Raw genomic sequence first — 19,075 nt, 5'->3', positions numbered from 1 at the left:
ACTGGTCGCAGTTGGAGCGGAGACCAGAAGGGACCACCCCAGACCACACCCTATTACCGGGGGCCGCCCAAGGCCCCACCTACCTCCCAAAGAACCCTCCAGACCCCTTATCGTCCTGCCACCCCGTTCTCCAGCAACCCTCCTCGCCCCAGTGACCCGTCAGCTGGACGATGTTTTAAATGTAACGAGCTGGGGCATGTAAAGGCCAACTGCCCCAAGAACCCCAACAGATTACAGTTCATTGCACCGGAATCACACCAGAGGTCCACAGGCCCAGATACCTCCCAGATACCCTTGGAGCGGAGGGAAACTGTGAGTGTGGGCGGGAAGAAGGTCACCGCGTGGAGGGACACCGGAGCACAAGTGTCAGCTATCCATGCTTCCTTAGTGGACCCCAATTTAATCAACCCAGAGATCCAAGTGACGATTCAACCCTTCAAGTCCAACTCTTTCAATTTGCCTACAGCCAAGTTGCCTGTCAAGTACAAGGGCTGGTCAGGAACATGGACTTTTGCAGTCTATGATGATTATCCCATCCCCATGCTGTTGGGGGAAGACTTGGCCAATCATGTGAAGCAGGCCAAGAGGGTGGGAACGGTCACCCGCAGCCAGGCTAAACAAGCCGTGAGGCCTAGCTCTGTTCCGGAAACTTCTATCAGGACCCGGTCAGAGGTGATGGACCCGGACCCCAGGCCAATGTCTGCAACAGCAGTAGTGGACCCAGTCCCAGAGACCCAGACGGAACCAGTCCCAGAACCGGAACCAGCCGAACAACCAACACCAGACCCCGTGTCAGCACTGAATCCAGTACTTGCAACCTCAACACCAGAGGGCCCCACCGACCCTGAACTGGCAGCAGCCGATAACCCAACACAAGAGGCTCAGCCGGAGCCTGAATCCCAACATAGTGCACCAGCGGAGAGCGGTTCACAGTCAACAGAAACAGCTCCATCCCCTATATCGCTTCCAGAGGGACCAAGCCTAGGTCCACAATCCAATGAGGGACTGATGTCTCCAGCATCAAGGGAACAGTTCCAGACCGAACAGGAAGCAGATGAAAGCCTCCAGAGAGCTTGGACGGCGGCACGGAGCAACCCACCGCCTCTCAGCTCTTCTAATCGATCCAGGTTTGTTGTAGAAAGAGGACTTTTATACAAGGAAACTCTTTCTGGTGGACACCAGGAAGACTGGCATCCTCAGAGACAGTTGGTAGTTCCAACTAAATACCGGGCCAAGCTCTTGAGCTTAGCCCACGATCACCCTAGTGGCCATGCTGGGGTGAACAGGACCAAAGACCGTTTGGGGGGGTCATTCCACTGGGAGGGAATGGGCAAGGATGTTTCTACCTATGTCCAGTCTTGTGAGGTGTGCCAAAGAGTGGGAAAACCCCAAGACCAGGTCAAAGCCCCTCTACAGCCACTCCCCATCATTGAAGTTCCATTTCAGCGAGTAGCTGTGGATATTCTGGGTCCTTTTCCAAAAAAGACACCCAGAGGAAAGCAGTCCATACTGACTTTCATGGATTTTGCCACCCGATGGCTGGAAGCAGTAGCTCTAAGCAACACCAGGGCTAAAAGTGTGTGCCAGGCACTAGCAGACATTTTTGCCAGGGTAGGTTGGCCCTCCGACATCCTCACAGATGCAGGGACTAATTTCCTGGCAGGAACTATGAAAAACCTTTGGGAAGCTCATGGGGTAAATCACTTGGTTGCCACTCCTTACCACCATCAAACAAATGGCATGGTGGAGAAGTTTAATGGAACTTTGGGGGCCATGATACGTAAATTTGTAAATGAGCACTCCAATGATTGGGACCTAGTGTTGCAGCAGTTGCTCTTTGCCTACAGAGCTGTACCACATCCCAGTTTAGGGTTTTCCCCATTTGAACTTGTATATGGCCGTGAGGTTAAGGGGCCATTGCAGTTGGTGAAGCAGCAATGGGAGGGATTTACACCTTCTCCAGGAACTAACATTCTGGACTTTGTAACCAATCTACAAAACACCCTCCGAACCTCTTTAGCCCTTGCTAGAGAAAACTTACAGGATGCTCAAAAAGAGCAAAAAGCCTGGTATGATAAACATGCCAGAGAGCGTTCCTTCAAAGTAGGAGACCAGGTCATGGTCTTAAAGGCGCTCCAGGCCCATAAAATGGAAGCATCGTGGGAAGGGCCATTCACGGTCCAGGAGCGCCTGGGAGCTGTTAATTATCTCATAGCATTCCCCACCTCCAACCGAAAGCCTAAGGTGTACCATATTAATTCTCTAAAGCCCTTTTATTCCAGAGAATTAAAGGTTTGTCAGTTTACAGCCCAGGGAGAAGATGATGCTGAGTGGCCTGAAGGTGTCTACTACGAAGGGAAATGTGCTGGTGGTGTGGAAGAGGTGAACCTCTCCATGACCCTTGGGCGTATGCAGCGACAGCAGATCCAGGAGCTGTGCACTAGCTACGCGCCAACGTTCTCAGCCACCCCAGGACTGACTGAACGGGCATACCACTCCATTGACACAGGTAATGCTCACCCAATTAGGGTCCACCCTTACCGGGTGTCTCCTCAAGCTAAAACTGCTATAGAACGGGAGATCCAGGATATGTTACAGATGGGTGTAATCCGCCCCTCTGAAAGTGCATGGGCATCTCCAGTGGTTCTAGTTCCCAAACCAGATGGGGAAATACGTTTTTGCGTGGACTACCGTAAGCTAAATGCTGTAACTCGCCCAGACAACTATCCAATGCCACGCACAGATGAACTATTAGAGAAACTGGGACGGGCCCAGTTCATCTCTACCTTGGACTTAACCAAGGGGTACTGGCAGGTACCCCTAGATGAATCTGCCAAGGAAAAGTCAGCCTTCATCACACATCTCAGGCTGTATGAATTTAATGTACTCCCTTTCGGGCTGCGAAATGCACCCGCCACTTTCCAAAGACTTGTAGATGGTCTCCTAGCGGGATTAGGAGAATATGCAGTCGCCTACCTTGACGACGTGGCCATATTTTCGGATTCCTGGGCAGACCACCTGGAACATCTACAAAAAGTCCTTGAGCGCATAAGGGAGGCAGGACTAACTGTTAAGGCTAAGAAGTGTCAAATAGGCCTAAACAGAGTGACTTACCTTGGACACCAGGTGGGTCAAGGAACTATCAGCCCCCTACAGGCCAAAGTGGATGCTATCCAAAAGTGGCCTGTCCCAAAGTCAAAGAAACAGGTTCAATCCTTCTTAGGCTTGGCCGGTTATTACAGACGATTTGTACCGCACTACAGCCAAATCGCTGCCCCACTGACAGACCTAACCAAAAAGAAACAGCCAAATGCTGTTCAGTGGACCGGAAAGTGTCAGAAGGCCTTTAACAAGCTTAAAGCGACACTCATGTCTGACCCTGTACTAAGGGCCCCAGACTTTGACAAACCGTTCCTAGTAACCACAGATGCATCTGAGCGTGGTGTGGGAGCAGTTTTAATGCAGAAAGGACCTGATCAAGAATTCCACCCTGTAGTGTTTCTCAGCAAAAAACTGTCTGAGAGGGAAAGCAACTGGTCAGTCACTGAAAAAGAATGTTACGCCATTGTCTACGCTCTAGAAAAGCTACGCCCATATGTTTGGGGACGGCGTTTCCACCTGCAAACCGACCATGCTGCACTGAAGTGGCTTCACACCATCAAAGAAACTAACAAAAAACTTCTTCGGTGGAGTTTAGCTCTCCAAGATTTTGATTTTGACATCCGACATATCTCAGGAGCTTCTAACAAAGTGGCTGATGCACTCTCCCGTGAAAGTTTCCCAGAATCAACTGGTTAAAATCGTCCTTGAGATGTGGAAAATATTGTTAGTCTTTATGTACTCAGTAGTATATTTAGAGATGCATGTGTCTTATTAACTCTGTTTTTCCTAGAGCTCCAGGAAGAAATCCCAGCCAGTGTTTCACCCTAGCTGAGATTTGGGGGGCGTGTCATAAATATAAAGGGAAGGGTAAACCCCTTTGAAATCCCTCCTGGCCAGGGGAAAGCTCCTCTCACCTGTAAAGGGTTAAGAAGCTAAAGGTAACCTCGCTGGCACCTGACCAAAATGACCAATGAGGAGACAAGATACTTTCAAAAGTTGGGAGGAGGGAGAGAAACAAAGGGTCTGTGTCTGTCTGTATGCTGTGCTTGGCCAGGGATAGACCAGGAATGGAGTCTTAGAACTTTTAGTAAGTAATCTAGCTAGGTATGTGTTAGATTATGATTTCTTTAAATGGCTGAGAAAAGAATTGTGCTGAATAGAATAACTATTTCTGTCTGTGTATCTTTTTTGTAACTTAAGGTTTTGCCTAGAGGGGTTCTCTATGTTTTCTAATCTAATTACCCTGTAAGATATCTACCATCCTGATTTTACAGGGGGGATTTCTTCATTTCTATTTACTTCTATTTTCTATTAAAAGTCTTGGAAAAAACTGAATGTTTTTTCATTGTTCTCAGATCCAAGGGTTTGGGTCTGTGGTCACCTATGCAAATTGGTGAGGCTTTTTATCCAACATTTCCCAGGAAAGCGGGGGTGCAAGTGTTGGGAGGATTGTTCATTGTTCTTAAGATCCAAGGGTCTGGGTCTGTAGTCACCTAGGCAAATTGGTGAGGCTTTTTACCAAACCTTGTCCAGGAAGTGGGGTGCAGGGTTTTGGGAAGTATTTTGGGGGGAAAGACGCGTCCAAACAGCTCTTCCCCAGTAACCAGTATTAGTTTGGTGGTGGTAGCGGCCAGTCCAAGGACAACGGGGGGAATACTTTGTACCTTGGGGAAGTTTTTAACCTAAGCTGGTAAAGATAAGCTTAGGAGGTTTTTCATGCAGGTCCCCACATCTGTACCCTAGAGTTCAGAGTGGGGGAGGAACCTTGACACACATACCTGCTGATGTTTCTTTAAATTTGTCACTGGTCTTCTTCTTCCTCCATTTCCAAGGTTTAAAGATTTTGCCAATGGTAGAGAGTTTTCCTTTTCTCTTGAAAGGAGGGGTTTGGGATCCTGGGGTTGGCCCATCAGAATTTGCAATTGAAGCCTTGTCTAATCCATCAACTATATAAAGAAGAAATGTAAAATGTTACTGAAACAAGCAGGACAGGGAAGTCATTCTAAATCTAAACCTGAATGTTATTAGATTGCAGAGTGCAGTGTGGGTGGACTCTCTTCTGAGTCCAGATTGAGATTGTTTCAGTGGACTCAAAGCAATCATCACTTCGGGCCCCTTCGTTCCAAAACTATTCAATAGCCTAGTTAGAACTGGTTAGAACTTTGTTATAAAATATTTCTGATAAAAGCATCAACATTTTTTCAACAAAGATGTGTGATTTTTTTCCCCCCGGAGGTTGAGAGCCTGGTCAGAACATTTTATTGGGGGAAAAAAAATCTTCCCCTGCAAGCTGGAACAATTCCCATAGTTAAAATTTTAGCAGAAAAAATAAATCAGTTTTTCACCCAGCTCTAATATTAACAATTTTAGCAATGGAATGGGACACTCAGAAATAGGTCAGTTTGATATCCTTCATAGTCAGTAATTCACAGTGGAGTCTGTCATGATTAAGGCTCCTTATTAACAAACAGAATTTAACACTAAGCTTTTGGGGCTGAATCCAAAATACTGTAGGCAAATATGCAAATAAGAATTACTGGGTTTGGTCAGCAAAGATTTATTGACAATATCAATGTCAGAGCCAATATTTACCACAACTAACCTTAATGCTGGGGTTTGTGGACCCAGTTAAGAATAACCACTGAGCAGAGGGGGATGGTGTAGAGTTAAATGTATAGTGGCATGAACTTCCCTATGATATCACTTTGACATCTATTATTATTTTTTCTTATTACAGTAGAGGCTTCTTTAAGAATCAGAAGACAACAGGTAGAACATTCTAGCCTGATCCTGCAAACACTTAAATATGTGCTTAATTATGCTATGTGAGTAGTTTCATTGAAATCAGTTGAAATTGTTTATGCATATAGAGTTAAGTACATGCATGTTTATGGGAGAATGGCTTCTGTTAGTACTTTGGTTTATTTACATATTCCAGTTATAACTGGATCAACATTTGATGCCACCACTGACAATAATAATCATAATAATAATAATAATCAGTCTGTACATCTCAAGGTTCTCTACAAAGGGGAGGGGGAGTAGTGCTATCCCCATTTTATTGGGAGAGAAACTGAGGCACAGTACAATTAAGTGCTTAGTTCTACGGTTGAAAGTGAGCCAGTGACAGATCCTGGAAAAGAACCCAGATTTCCTGAAAGCTGATCTTGTGCCCTGTCTACTGCCCCATGCAGCTTCTGGCCCATCACACCAGTATGGACTCTTGACATCATAGTTCCCAGGCAATCAGTGTTTGTTTGATAAGATCTGTACTTGCCCTAGACTTCAGTATTGACCTTGGATGTTTAAAAAATTCCTTGCTGTGGGAGAATTTTGAAACACTAATGTCAGCCAATCCGAAGGCAAGAAATATTATTAAAAAGACATAAAAAGAATATTATGTAAAAGACACTTGGCCAAAATGATATCTCGTCCAACTATATTGAAATCTATGGAGTTAAAAGCAGGGATGAATTTGGCCCAATATGTAGCATTTAATCAATAAACCTGAACAAATTAGGCCATAAAATGTAATAAATCCTGCAGGGGCAGGAAGATGGAGCAAATAACATAAAAGGGTTTTTCCAGCTTAATTGCTGTTATTTAAATGCTTCAGAATAGTAATTCTATACTCAGTTTTTATTTAAGTGTTATCCTTGCACAACTGAGTATTTGTAAAATAGAAAGGCCACTACAGTTGGCTTTAAAGAAGCTTGCCAGCCTTAGAGCCAGACTGTGACTGGCCCTTGCATAGGGCCACAGGATGGGATGACACAAGTGGTCTCCCCACTTGGCTATCCTGGGCAGCCAGTCACAGTTACAGTCTTTCACAGGTGGAATGGCCTTTAAGAAGAGTTGGGCCCAACCCGGTCAGTGACTCATCAGCTGCCTCCCAGCTGAGGCTGCAAGGCTAGGAACTGCTGGAAGATCAGATGGTCCTCACAGAAAGCAGTTCAGAATGAGAGCTGCAGGGCGTCATTAGGCTCCTACAGGAGTTTCAAGGGCAGAGCAAAGAGCCTAGTTTATGACTCTCAGGTGAACGTAACCCTGCAGGAGAACCTGGGTCAGGGAGGAAAGGGCATAGCGATACATTAAATAGTTGGAAGAAACAGAACTGAAGTCCTGAAGAAAAGGGACTGGAATCCTGAGACTAGAGAGTGGTCTTTGGGACATGGGTCAGTGAGTAGCTCCTTGGTTTATACAGAGTTAAGTGATTGCAGGGACTGCATCGTTTATACACCCAAAGTCAGCAGGGAGGACGTATGACCATGGCCCTGCTCTTTTCTTCACTGGCCTGAAGAACAGACTGGTGCTCATTCTAGTGAGCAGGCTGCATCATCCTAAAGGATGGTGCAGCCTCCGTAGACTCTCTACGCACTGGAGAGCTCATGGAGATACTGGGGCTCCTAGAGCGCCCTGTAGAGCAACATAGTTCTGCACTGGCCCCTACATAGGGCTGTGCCTAGAGGGCAACATTTAGCTCTGTAACACAGCTTTACCATCAGCTTTAACTTGACAAATACCTCTCCTTCAAACGAGCAAACATTTTTCATACACAAATAAGATCAATTTAGCTACAAATACTATACAGGAAAAACCAGAACTTTTGAAAACAGGATTCAAAACTAAAATATTTTTGAAGATATATGGAGAAGACTTTCATTTAATAAACAATTGCCCCTGTGTTCATTCCTTCATTTTGAAGGCAACCCAGCAAAGAACTGGCTGCAACAAACAAGGATGGCCAGACCTTGCAGGCTGTTTCTAGAATTACCCCATGATGAGGTATTTGGTAAAATTTCTGAGCTAAAGAAAATATCAGCATTCCAATTAAAAAGCAATAATAAATTAACACATTTGATTTCAAACTAACACACCACCAGGAAGAAAGCTATTTCAGAATGAAATTCCAGAGGATTTATGGAGACTTTTTTCCCCATAAACTATTTCTCTTCAACTTTGTAACTCTTTGCAGGAAATTGGTTTTTAAGATTTACACTGTATGCTTTACATGTCATACATCAAAGGGTATATTTTTACCTCAAAGTGCCCATGGACCTTCTATAAATGTATAAATGAATAAATGCTTACAGTGATTAATGAGTAGGTGCTTAACTCTCCGTGACTGGATGTTGTTTGGTTACTTATGTTGCTCTCTCACTTTTACTCTGGAACCTTATGGGGGGACTTGATACCAGTCAGCTCAGTGTTTTTGGGGAACCACGGCGTAGTATCTAGCCTGTCTAACTCATGAAAGACACCCCCCCACTACCAGTCTCTGCTTGAACCAAAACCGATCAGAGAAAAGGCTTGCAGAGAGCAGTGAAGGGCGTTGGGAGACACACCTAGACCCCTCCTGACAAGGGTGACAAGATTGAGACATCTCCAATAGCATACAGAATGAAGAACAGAGACAACTCCCCTAGCCTCATCTGCATGAAAGATGGGACAGGGATTAGCATAAAGAATGAAGAACAGAGAACTGCACTGAACCCTGGGACCAGAAAAGCAGGGAAGCATGGCATCATGGGAATCTCTGCTTCAGATGTTAATGAACCTATGCCTGCACACACCCATCTCAGCAATTATCAGACCAGTTCTAGTAATAAATCCTTGACTGATATCCAAAATACTGAAGCAGCCTGGTTGCATTGTGAGCTCCCTGGAAGAAAACACCACCCATAGCCAAGAGTGATCAGCTCCTATTGTCTAGTCTAAAGAAAACCCTTAAATCATCAGTTTACCTATAAACAAATCTAGTGTTCTCCCTTGAACCATTGTATTTTCTCTACAAAAATCTCTACTCGCCCTCCAGTCAGTGTTCTGATCCATGGATCCAAACTCTGCATCAGTTTCACTGGGACGCCATCTCCTGACTGATCGTGCTGGGGGCTCTGCCTGTCTCCAGCAATCAGGACCCTGAGCTACCACCATCACCTGGGAACCCCGACCAGTTCAAGCCTCATGGAGTGGGTGAGATCCAGTGATGAGCTGCCAAAAGCTGAAGAACTGGTTCCTTCAGTCGCTCTGGGTCTTCGGTGGCACTGAAGGACCAGCTGCCGAAGTGCCGTCGAAGACCCAGAGCGAGTAAGGGACCCACCGCCGAAGTGCCGCCGAAGACCCGGAGCGCCGCTGGGTGAGTAAAAATTAAAAAGGGATTCTCAGGAGAGCCTCCCCAGCCGAGAGCTCAGGCTGGCTGGACGGGATGGTCCCGCAGGCCGGATGTGGCCCACGGGCTGGAATTTGCCCAACCTTTTAACGACCAGTTCTAAACTCGCTTCAAAATTTAACAACCGGTTCGCACAAACCGGTGCAAACCAACTCCAGCTCACCACTGATGAGATCCCTCTCTCTCTCTCTCTCTCTCTCTCTCTCTCTCACTCTCTGTTTTCTTTTCTACCTCAGGTATTAACCTTTAATAATGTAACTGTTATGTTGGTTTAGGCTCTGCTTGCGTAGTTATCACTATTATTCAATAAATAACTTTTATGGTTAAGCTGGTTGCTTCTCTCTCTCTCTGCACTTTACTCTTTTCTGTTTTTAGCTTCCTCCATTTACTCTGCAGCAACGCTTCTTTTACCTAAGCTAAAGATCCCTGTAGCGCCCAAAAATACTGTGGGGTTTGCTCATCAAGTGGGTTACTACCAGTACAATTGTGACATGAAAGTGGGATAGGGATGTGCTAAACCTGTGGCATATAAGGAGGGGCAGCTGAAAGTGCTGCTCAGCCCAGCCTATTGAGACCAGGGGCACATAAGGGTGACAGCCTGGAAGTGCTGCTTGACCCAGCCCATTGAGTACAGGGGCATATAAGGGGATCAGCTTGAGAGTGCTGATTGACCTGGCCTGCTCAGACTTGCTCTGTTAGTGTGCATCTGCATGTTCATCTGGTTCTAGGGCTGGAGGAACCCAGTCTTGGGGAACATAGGTCCTGCAAGATAGCTCCCTTGGGAGGGGACTTGCAGAAGGAAGGAGTAGAGCTCCATATGAACACACAAGTGACACAAGCAGTACATTAATAGAATTACAGAACCCCCTTTCTCCCCCCTGAAGAGTAACCCTAATAAATGAGCATACCCAAAGTAACGGGCACATCTGGTAGCACCTTTGCCTTCTCCCCCATCGTCAAAAAGCCAGTGAGCCACTCGCTTGCCCTCGATAACGGTCATCTATTAAGTCTGACGTTAGGATTTTTCACAATACAATATGCATGGATTTAGTTTACATCATTTCAATTGTTTATCCCATCTACAGATTTTTCATCTGAAGGCTTAGGTGGCAAATTCCACTGAATGCAGGAGAAAATGATAGGCAATTCATTTTAAATTAAGGAGCTGACAAAATAGTTTTACTATGGGAGAACTAGATGCACTTAAACATTTTTATGCTATTTCACTGAAATTAATTTCTGGAAAACAGTAATGCAAGAAAATTCCCTCTGTCTGGCTCTAGTGCAGGAAAACACCTAACAATATGCTTAAATCTATTCAGGAAAGCACTTAAGCATATCCTTAAGTGCTTTCCTGAATAGAACCTCTACTGGGAAATTCTAGAACATATTCGTTATTAAAGAGCACTTGACAAACATTATGGACACAAAGTGGTTGCCATTAAAAGTCAACCGTTAACCAATGTTACCACACAGCAGTATTTTAGGCCCCGAACCTGCAATGAGCTCCACAAGGGTAGATCTCTGAGCACTCATGGAGCCCCACCAAATTCAGCGGGGTGCTGCATGGGCCCATGGGTTGCCTATGCAGAGCCACTTGCAAGGTTGGGGAATCCATTACAGTGGGTAAATGTTGACTTTTAATGGTGCACACAGTGTGACAGCCATCTGTATTCGTGCATTTCTCTCAGTGATAAGAAATACGTCATTTAAGCCGACATTATCAGGGACCTGTCAACCCAGTGAAGCAAAAGATGTAGGACTATTTACAAGGGAAATTAACGTTATAAATAATATTAATCTCTAAACATACTGGCTATTTCAAAGTGTGCCAAGCTGAAGTTTGCCATCCTAAGCATTTTCTATTTTGTTAAGATTTGTAGAAGGTCAAATTGTTAAAGATCAACTAAAAGCCTGATTCACCCCTGCACTGGTGATGAACTAACCGTAGGAACCAAGAAGGGAAGCAACGCACCTCCCTGAGCCTGGTGCTGCCAGCGCACATTAGAGCAGCCTCAGGGACTGCCCAAACTTGTACCTCAGGTCTAATGGCCCCTATAGGCCGCTCCAGCAGCCAAGGAGAGCCAAGGTGTAGGAATGCTCTGGCCAGGGCCTGTGTAACCACTAGGCGAACTAGGTGGCCGCCTAGGGCGACAAGATTTGGGGGTGCCAAAAAGCGGTGACCCCCAAATTTTTTTCCCCACTATTGCTGGAAAATGAATGAATAAAGAAAAGAGAAACGTCATTGAACTTGTATTTTAACTTGTCGTTCTCTGGTACTTTACAGCTATAGCCTACGCCAGCTCTGCGTTGCAGGCACAAGTGTACTGCTTTATTACGGTACAAAGTGGCAATGATGTCATTTTTCTCATCGCTCGCAGCCGGTAACCCGTTCTGACAGGCTGTTTATCATGCTACGTTTACTAGTTTTCGGAGGTTATCGACTGAGGCTATTTTTGTTGAGTTGTTTCAGATCTAACACTCTGGCAATTGCTGCTGCATCATTTCGCTAATACTTTGTGTCCATTGTGTATGTTCAGTATTTGAGTGTATATGTTTATCAGGTGCAAATATCCATGTGTAGGTTGTTGAAATTTGTCATCTTGATATTGTCAGTTGTTGTATGACGGAGTATCCGCCATTCTCATTTTATAAATTTTATTAATAACAATAACTGGATATTCTAAAGGTAGAATAAAATGCAGTAGGTTTTGATATGAAAAAAATGAAGAAAGGAAGTATACGTGACTAAAAAGGATGTATTTCCGATTACTATCAACATTGCTTAATTTTAAGGAAAAGTCATCTTGATCTCTTAATCAATGTTTACATCAAACAGATGATGAAATTCAAATAGCGACTCATAGTTAGTAAGTGACATGTATTCTCTATCCTTTACTTTTAATAGTGAACAAGAAAAAGAACTGATAGGAAAAAAATTCATTTTTTTCGTTTTCAGTTGATGCAGCCTCATGGCAGACAGAGAAAAATTGTTGATAAAAACATACATGCGAACATCAATGTTGCAACAAAGACTTGTTGGGCTATCTACCTTGTCAACAGAACATAACATTGCTCACAACATTGACTTGGAGGAACTTGTTTCTAAATTTGCTAAACTGAAAGCGCGGAAAAATAAATTCTAAATTATAACGTGTTACTCTGTGATAGTGATATTGTGTATAATATATGTGATTTATTTTTAAGATCCATGCTATGGTGTGCAAAGTGAAAACAATAACAATGTTAACACTTTCAGGTTATTCATTTATTTTCATTAAATATGTAGACTAAATAATGAAATTAATAAATTTTCAAATCAAACATGTATTAATTCTAATGAACAATGCCACATTATGCAGTATTCATTTTTGAAAGGTTATAATAAGTGATGCTCCGGGGGAGGGAGGGTGCTAGGTGGAAGTTTCGCTTAGGGCACAAAATATCCTTGCACTGGCCCTGGCTCTGGCCACGCTCCATCCTAAGCACACCCCCTATGCCGGGTAACAGAGAGCCAGCTATGCTGTTTGTGCAACTCATCATTAATATCCGCTGCCGGGATGAGTTTGTTTTGTTTTTTTCCCCGAACTGCTAAACACTACAAAACCAAAATATCTTTTTACTTGTAAATTGAACTAATTTTATTTGGAATAATTTAGGGAAATATGGGACAACCCCATGCCATATTTACAGTCACTGTTTAGAATAAAGCCACCTTTTAGTAGTTAACTGAAAATTCCTTGGTTATAGTCTGCTTTTAGTAACTTGAGTTATTTCTCACTAAAAAGGAATATAAAAGAAGAGTAATGAAGTAGCTAACAACAATAAACAGTGTACTCAAAGAATTTTTTCTACAAAAAAAGAAGGCTATTGAACTTGCATAGTCATTGCTTTTAATAATCCTTTTCTTCTCCACCTAAAATAGCAATTCCACATGAATACGAACGGAACTTTGAGTTACATGGCTAACATCAGTGCATATTTGGATGTCATTTTAATTAAATCCTACAGAGACACTACATTACCAAGATAATATTAAGCAAAACTTATAGTACGCAAATATATAGAGATTTCATTATGTAGGTATATGTTGAGCTATAGGGGCAAAACGTATCTACAAAGGCTGTATTATTACATCAAATTACAATTACATCAATAATAGTCTAATAGAGCATAAGATTGGGAATTAGACCTTCTGAATTTTGTTTCTGGTTATGTCACTGACTCTAAGTAACCATGGACAAGACAGTTAAGCCATTTCTGCCACAGTCCGTCCATCTGCAAAATGGGGATAAGATTTACATAGATCACAAAATCATTGTGAGCCTTATTTAATTACTGATTGTGAAGAAGAATTTTGAGATTCTGAAGCGAAGGCACTTAATGCTAATAATACTCAGCATTTATATGGTGCTTTACAAAGCATTTACTAAACTAATGAATCTGTGTGGTAGGGAAGTATTAATTATTATTAATTATTATTCTTATTAATAGCAATACAAACACTAATGCTAAGACTTCAGCCCACAAAAAACAAAGTAATTCTGACTAAAGGCTGCTACAGCACCTTGAAGTTTGCCCCGTTTGTTTAAGCATTATTGCAGAAACGCAGCTTGCTGGAACACCTCATAAATGGATTGGATTCATGTGGTCTTTCCTGGTCTCACCTCTATTAGACTCATACGGCTCTGTTAGGTCAACCGCTGTCAAATAATTCATTTAAAAAATGTGGGTTAAGAATGGAAATGCACGTAATAGTTGTTGCATTCCCTCTGAACACCACATATGAAAAATCACCCATGCACGGTGTGATGGGGTGTGCACGCCATACTGTCCTTGCAAGAGCTGAATTAAGCCAGGTAGGCCCAATCAGCTAATTAGGTTACAAATGGGAACTTTAGGCTGGAAGCAGCTAATTAGAGAGAGGCTCACCTATAAAGCCAGGTAGTGGGCTACAGACAGGACTGCTAGGAAAGGCTGCAGGAAGGCAGGCAGCAGCCACTCCCTGGGAAGAGGGTTCTTAGAGCTGGTGCACCCAGAGAGAAGGGGAACCAGAGTTATAGGAAGCAGTCCAGAGAAGGAGCAGTGAAGGCTGAGAGAGAAAAGCCAAGAACTGCTGAGCTGAGGGTCCCTGGACTGGAACCCAGAGAAGGGGGTGGGCCCAGGTTCCCCTACCAGCCACTGAGGGTGTGGCATGGAGCTGAGGCAGTGAATGGGAAGACTGCCTTTGACTGCTGATAGATTGTATCCCAGAAGTGGGAACACTGAGTGACCTAGTACCTAGCTGAATGACTTATCAACTCAGTGTGGTGAACTTTTTTTTAAACCAATCATCGTAGGAACTACTATGTCTAACCATAAAAGAGTTGATTTCAGGCTGGGAGGATGTGCCAGTCTGAAATCAGACTTACTTTATTTTTGTGGATTTATGTCTTAGTATTTTGTATATTTATTGGTTTCAGAGTAGCAGCTGTGTTAATCTGTATTCGCAAAAAGAAAAGGAGGATTTGTGGCACCTTAGAGACTAACACATTTATTTGAGCATAAGCTTTCGTGAGCTACAGCTCACTTCATCGGATGCATCACAAAAGCTTATGCTCAAATAAATGTGTTAGTCTCTAAGGTGTCACAAGTACTCCTTTTCTTTTTTTGTATATTTATTATTTATCAACCAGTCTGCTAGAGATCCAGTTTTGAATGTAGTTCTCTCTCACTCTGGCTTCCTCTGATCTCAGCCTCTCTCCCCAAAAGGATATGCTACAAAAGACATACTGGTATATTGAGATCTCAAATTCTCTTTTGAAGATGTTGTGACTTCACATACAACCTTGCTAGAGGGTGTCAGAGTTTGACGTCATGGTCTCTAACCCAGCAGAATCAACATGTTTATGCAGCTGCATGTTATCCCAATTCACCGACAAGAATAATAACTCCTGGACTTGGTACAAAGTAAATGAAGCTGCTTGTTTCTAGAGCTGATTGGAAAATTCTTTTGAATGGTAAAATGTTTGTGTCTCTGGTTTAAAAAGTCACTTTTGAGATTATCAATGTGATTTTAAATTAATTAAACTCTCAAATTCTATAACATATCAATTCTTCCTGAAGCAAAAACAGGATTCTTTTTTCTTTGTTATTTTCTTACTGGAGAAGAAAAAGAATGCAACTAATCCCCAACAGATAAACTGACAAATGGGGGAGCTGTAATGCACCTCTGAGCAACCCAATCAATTGACATTGTATGCATTTGCCTAGCCATACATCTGGGTGTTTTAACTTTGGGAAACTATCATGATGTAATTGATTTGAGTGTATTTTAATTAAATAGAAGGGAACAACTAAAGTTTTTACGTGGGTGTCTGAATGGTAGTTTCCATACGGGGCTGCCAGTACTGCAAAATGTTAATTAGATCTCCTGCTAGCAATGTGCTCAACAGGGTGGGTAGTGGCACCTCAGATGAATGCTGATTGCTATCTTAAAATAACAGAAGTGGGTAGTGGATATATTCCCTTGGGATAGCCAAAGCTGGAGCTGAGCACAGCCCACCTGAAAGTCACCATCTTGCCACACGGACAAAACTGCACACTGGTCAGGCTGTCAGTGAGATGGTCCTGCAACACACAAGTTCAGAAAGGGTTTCACATGGCTGATTCATGCCTCTCTACCTCATGAGAAGCAAAGTGAAATCTTGCTGCAGTAAGTCCAATCCATAACAGAAGAGGCAAATCTGTCTATGTTTTTTAAACCGCCAAACAAAAGGCCAAATTCTGCTCCTCGATGAGCAACTGCATAGGGCTGCAAACTACCCTTAGTAATGTACATGTGCTTCACAAGCACTTAGCAAGGATCTATTGGAATTCTGTGCTTCCTTGAAAGTGCTACTACAAATACATATGGTCTCTATGCTGTTATCCAGACATCTCAGAAAAAGTCATAGTATCCAAAGAGGTGGGCAGGTTATATTACAGACATGATTTATACTAGCCTCATATCCCCTTGGTCTCAGGAGTATGTTACACAAACACACTTCCTGGCTCTTTTGATAACAAAATGTTATGTACGGCCACAACAGATGCCTTTCACAGCTGTACACGGCATGAGCATCTGCAGAGCCACATGACTTAGGCATGAATATAACCTGAACAATGGTTCCATCTTCCACATGCACTTGCTACTATTTTTTTTCTCTCTCTCTTTTACTCTCTCCCACCCCTAAAACATAATTTTTCTCGCTATCCTCAAGCATGTATTTAGAGGTTTCAGAGTAGCAGCCGTGTTAGTCTGTATCTGCAAAAAGAACAGGAGTACTTGTGGCACCTTAGAGTCAGTGTTAAAAAAACCAGGTACCCTTCTGTGACGTGGTGGGGAGGCCTCTTCCTGGCTGCCAGGAAGCAAGGAGTTAACTTCAGCTCAGTATCCCACTACTCTGCACATGTGCCTAAGGGAAGATAGAATGATGGATGTTCCAGTGGTTTGGGTGCCAGCCTGGGACACGGGACCCCCAGTTCCAATTCCCTGCTCTGCCAGAATTCCTCTGCAACCTGCAGGAAGTCACTGAGGGTTTGTCTTCACTGACAAGTTAACTTAGCTTTGTCCCTAACTCTAGTCCTACCCCCACACAAACTCTTAACTCACATGTGGTGATGATGCTTTTAACTTGAGCTGACTGGCCCATTAGGGGTGTAGGCTACAGCTTGAGTTAGCACTACCTGTCAGCTGCTAATATGATGTAATGTCACTAAAAGAATCACTCTGTTCAGCTCAACCGTAACTTCACAATGTAGTTGGACTCATGTGAGCTCAGCTCATTTGAGTGTAGATAATTCAAATTACCTTTGAAGAACTATGCTGAGTCTCTCTGTGCCTCTGTTTCTCATCTGTAAGATGGGGATAACAGCACTTCCCTACCTCACAGGTGTTGTGAGGATAGATATATTAAAGATTATGAGGCACTCTGATACAATAGTAATGGGGTCTATATAAGTACCATAGATAATGAAGCTAGCTAGGCTGGAGAATGCAGGGCAATCAAATAACAGAGGACACTGAATAAGAGCTACTGCATTGGCTTGGAAGACAAGCAAGCAAGGAGGGCTGTGTGGTGAGCTAGGCTGGGATTTTTCCTATTATGTTTCTAGGCAATATAAGACCAGTTTGTCTTGTCCTTTCGTAAATACTTCATCCTGAAACCCTCAGGAAGGAAAAAAACCATAAGGAAGGATGCAGGAGGCCAGAAACACTGTTTTATTTCATCTGTCCCCACAGCTGATTTCCACATTCAGTGCACCGTGCAGTATGTTGCTGGTGGTGCTCACAAGGGCATCCTGACTGATGACATTGTTTAAAACTGAAAAATAATGAGCATACAAAGAAACAGCTGCGATGAGGAAAACCCTTAGCACCTTATTCAGACTTGTACTTAGTTCTTGAATAGACGAACCCCATACCGAGATTAGTAGGAGTTTGCCTAGGACTGAATACACTGCACCTCTGGATTTGGCTTCATAGTTGTAATACGCACAAATACCAACCTATCACAGACTAGTTATTGCATTCCGGCACCATACTGTCTTCATTAGAGCATAAGATTGTCCTACATACTCATCACTTACTCCCTCTTCAACCAACTGTTCAACTTCTGTCCTTTTTGGCTTCTTTCATAAGGAAAGATTAAGAGCTTATTGTTCCCAGAATACAGATATTAGAACCCAATTTGGATGAAAATTAATAATTCCCACCTGTTACTTGCTCTCTGATTGGAACCCAGTTGGCTCAGATCGGAAAAGAGCAAAGTTAGGCTTACAGTAAACTGTATACTGTCCTTTCCTCCCTCCAATGATTTGTTTTAAAAAAGCAGATGGAAAGCTTCCAGGCAGTAAAGTTTTCCAGATGTAATAAACGTCAAGATAGATCCTAAATTTGACCTAAAAAACTACACAGTAAAAAACCAAGCAAGCAAGCAACCAACCAAACCAGCCGTTGTAAGGAGAAAGGGGGGTGGAAAGAAAAGAAAAAAAAAATTGCTAAACAAATGAAATCACAACCAAACCGCTTTGTTTAATTGAGGGCTGAAAGTTGTTGTACACCATGTCAGTGTATCAGGAAATAAATCTCCTCACTCTGATGCAGAGTGATAACATTTTCTAAGAGAAAAATCTTAGAGAATTTTGTTATTCAGCCTAAAAATAAATTTAATTTTACTTATCTTGTTGAATTTTACTGCGATATATTTCAATGCCACATCTGAGAACAAATACTGCAAAACCAGAAATGTTTCCTTAAATTGATATTTCTTGCTTTATTTCAAGATTAGGGAAAAATCAGTGATGATTGTTTATGGAAAATATATTTAGCAACTGGCAAGTGACAGAAATTCTTAGCAGAGACTGAACAGGAGTGTGAAAATAATTTAAAGTAAGTATGTGGCCACCCTACTTTTCTGCTAAAATAAACAGGAACTAAAAACAAACAGTTCTGGAGTAAATGAAACATGTTTTACAGATGATAAAATGAAACCAAGTCAAGTGTATCACATGGAAGCCTCTGGACCCATTCCCATTTCTCAAGCTAGTTCCAAAATTACCTTCCAGCTGCACAAAATACAGTGGAAACTCTTCAATGGCCTGTCAAAACATCTAGCACTAAAGCAAGGAAAGATAGGAGAGAGCTGAGACCCTCAAACTGGTTTGGTCTTCCAAGAGAAAACACATAAGAGATACACTGTGTAATTTGCCTAAATTAGGACTTCCTATCCCCTGTAGTTCACAGAAACCTGAAAAGACAACATGAGAAACAAAATATGCAGG

The 19,075-nt window shown here is 42.9% G+C and overlaps 1 protein-coding gene across 1 annotated transcript in view; it reads right to left on the bottom strand.

Moving 5' to 3' along the window:
* PHACTR2 (phosphatase and actin regulator 2) overlaps positions 1–19,075 on the bottom strand; it is a 143,504-nt gene that overhangs the window by 80,274 nt on the left and 44,155 nt on the right. The window contains exon 2 of the mRNA XM_077813155.1: positions 4,881–5,048. Within this exon, the coding sequence (XP_077669281.1) occupies positions 4,881–5,048 (168 nt within the window). The remainder of the gene's footprint in view (positions 1–4,880; positions 5,049–19,075) is intronic.

Source organism: Eretmochelys imbricata, chromosome 3, assembly GCF_965152235.1.
Source record: "Eretmochelys imbricata isolate rEreImb1 chromosome 3, rEreImb1.hap1, whole genome shotgun sequence".
Lineage (NCBI taxonomy): Eukaryota > Metazoa > Chordata > Testudines > Cheloniidae > Eretmochelys > Eretmochelys imbricata.
Note: the sequence above shows the minus strand (reverse complement) of the source record. Positions and strands in the feature narration are given on the sequence as shown.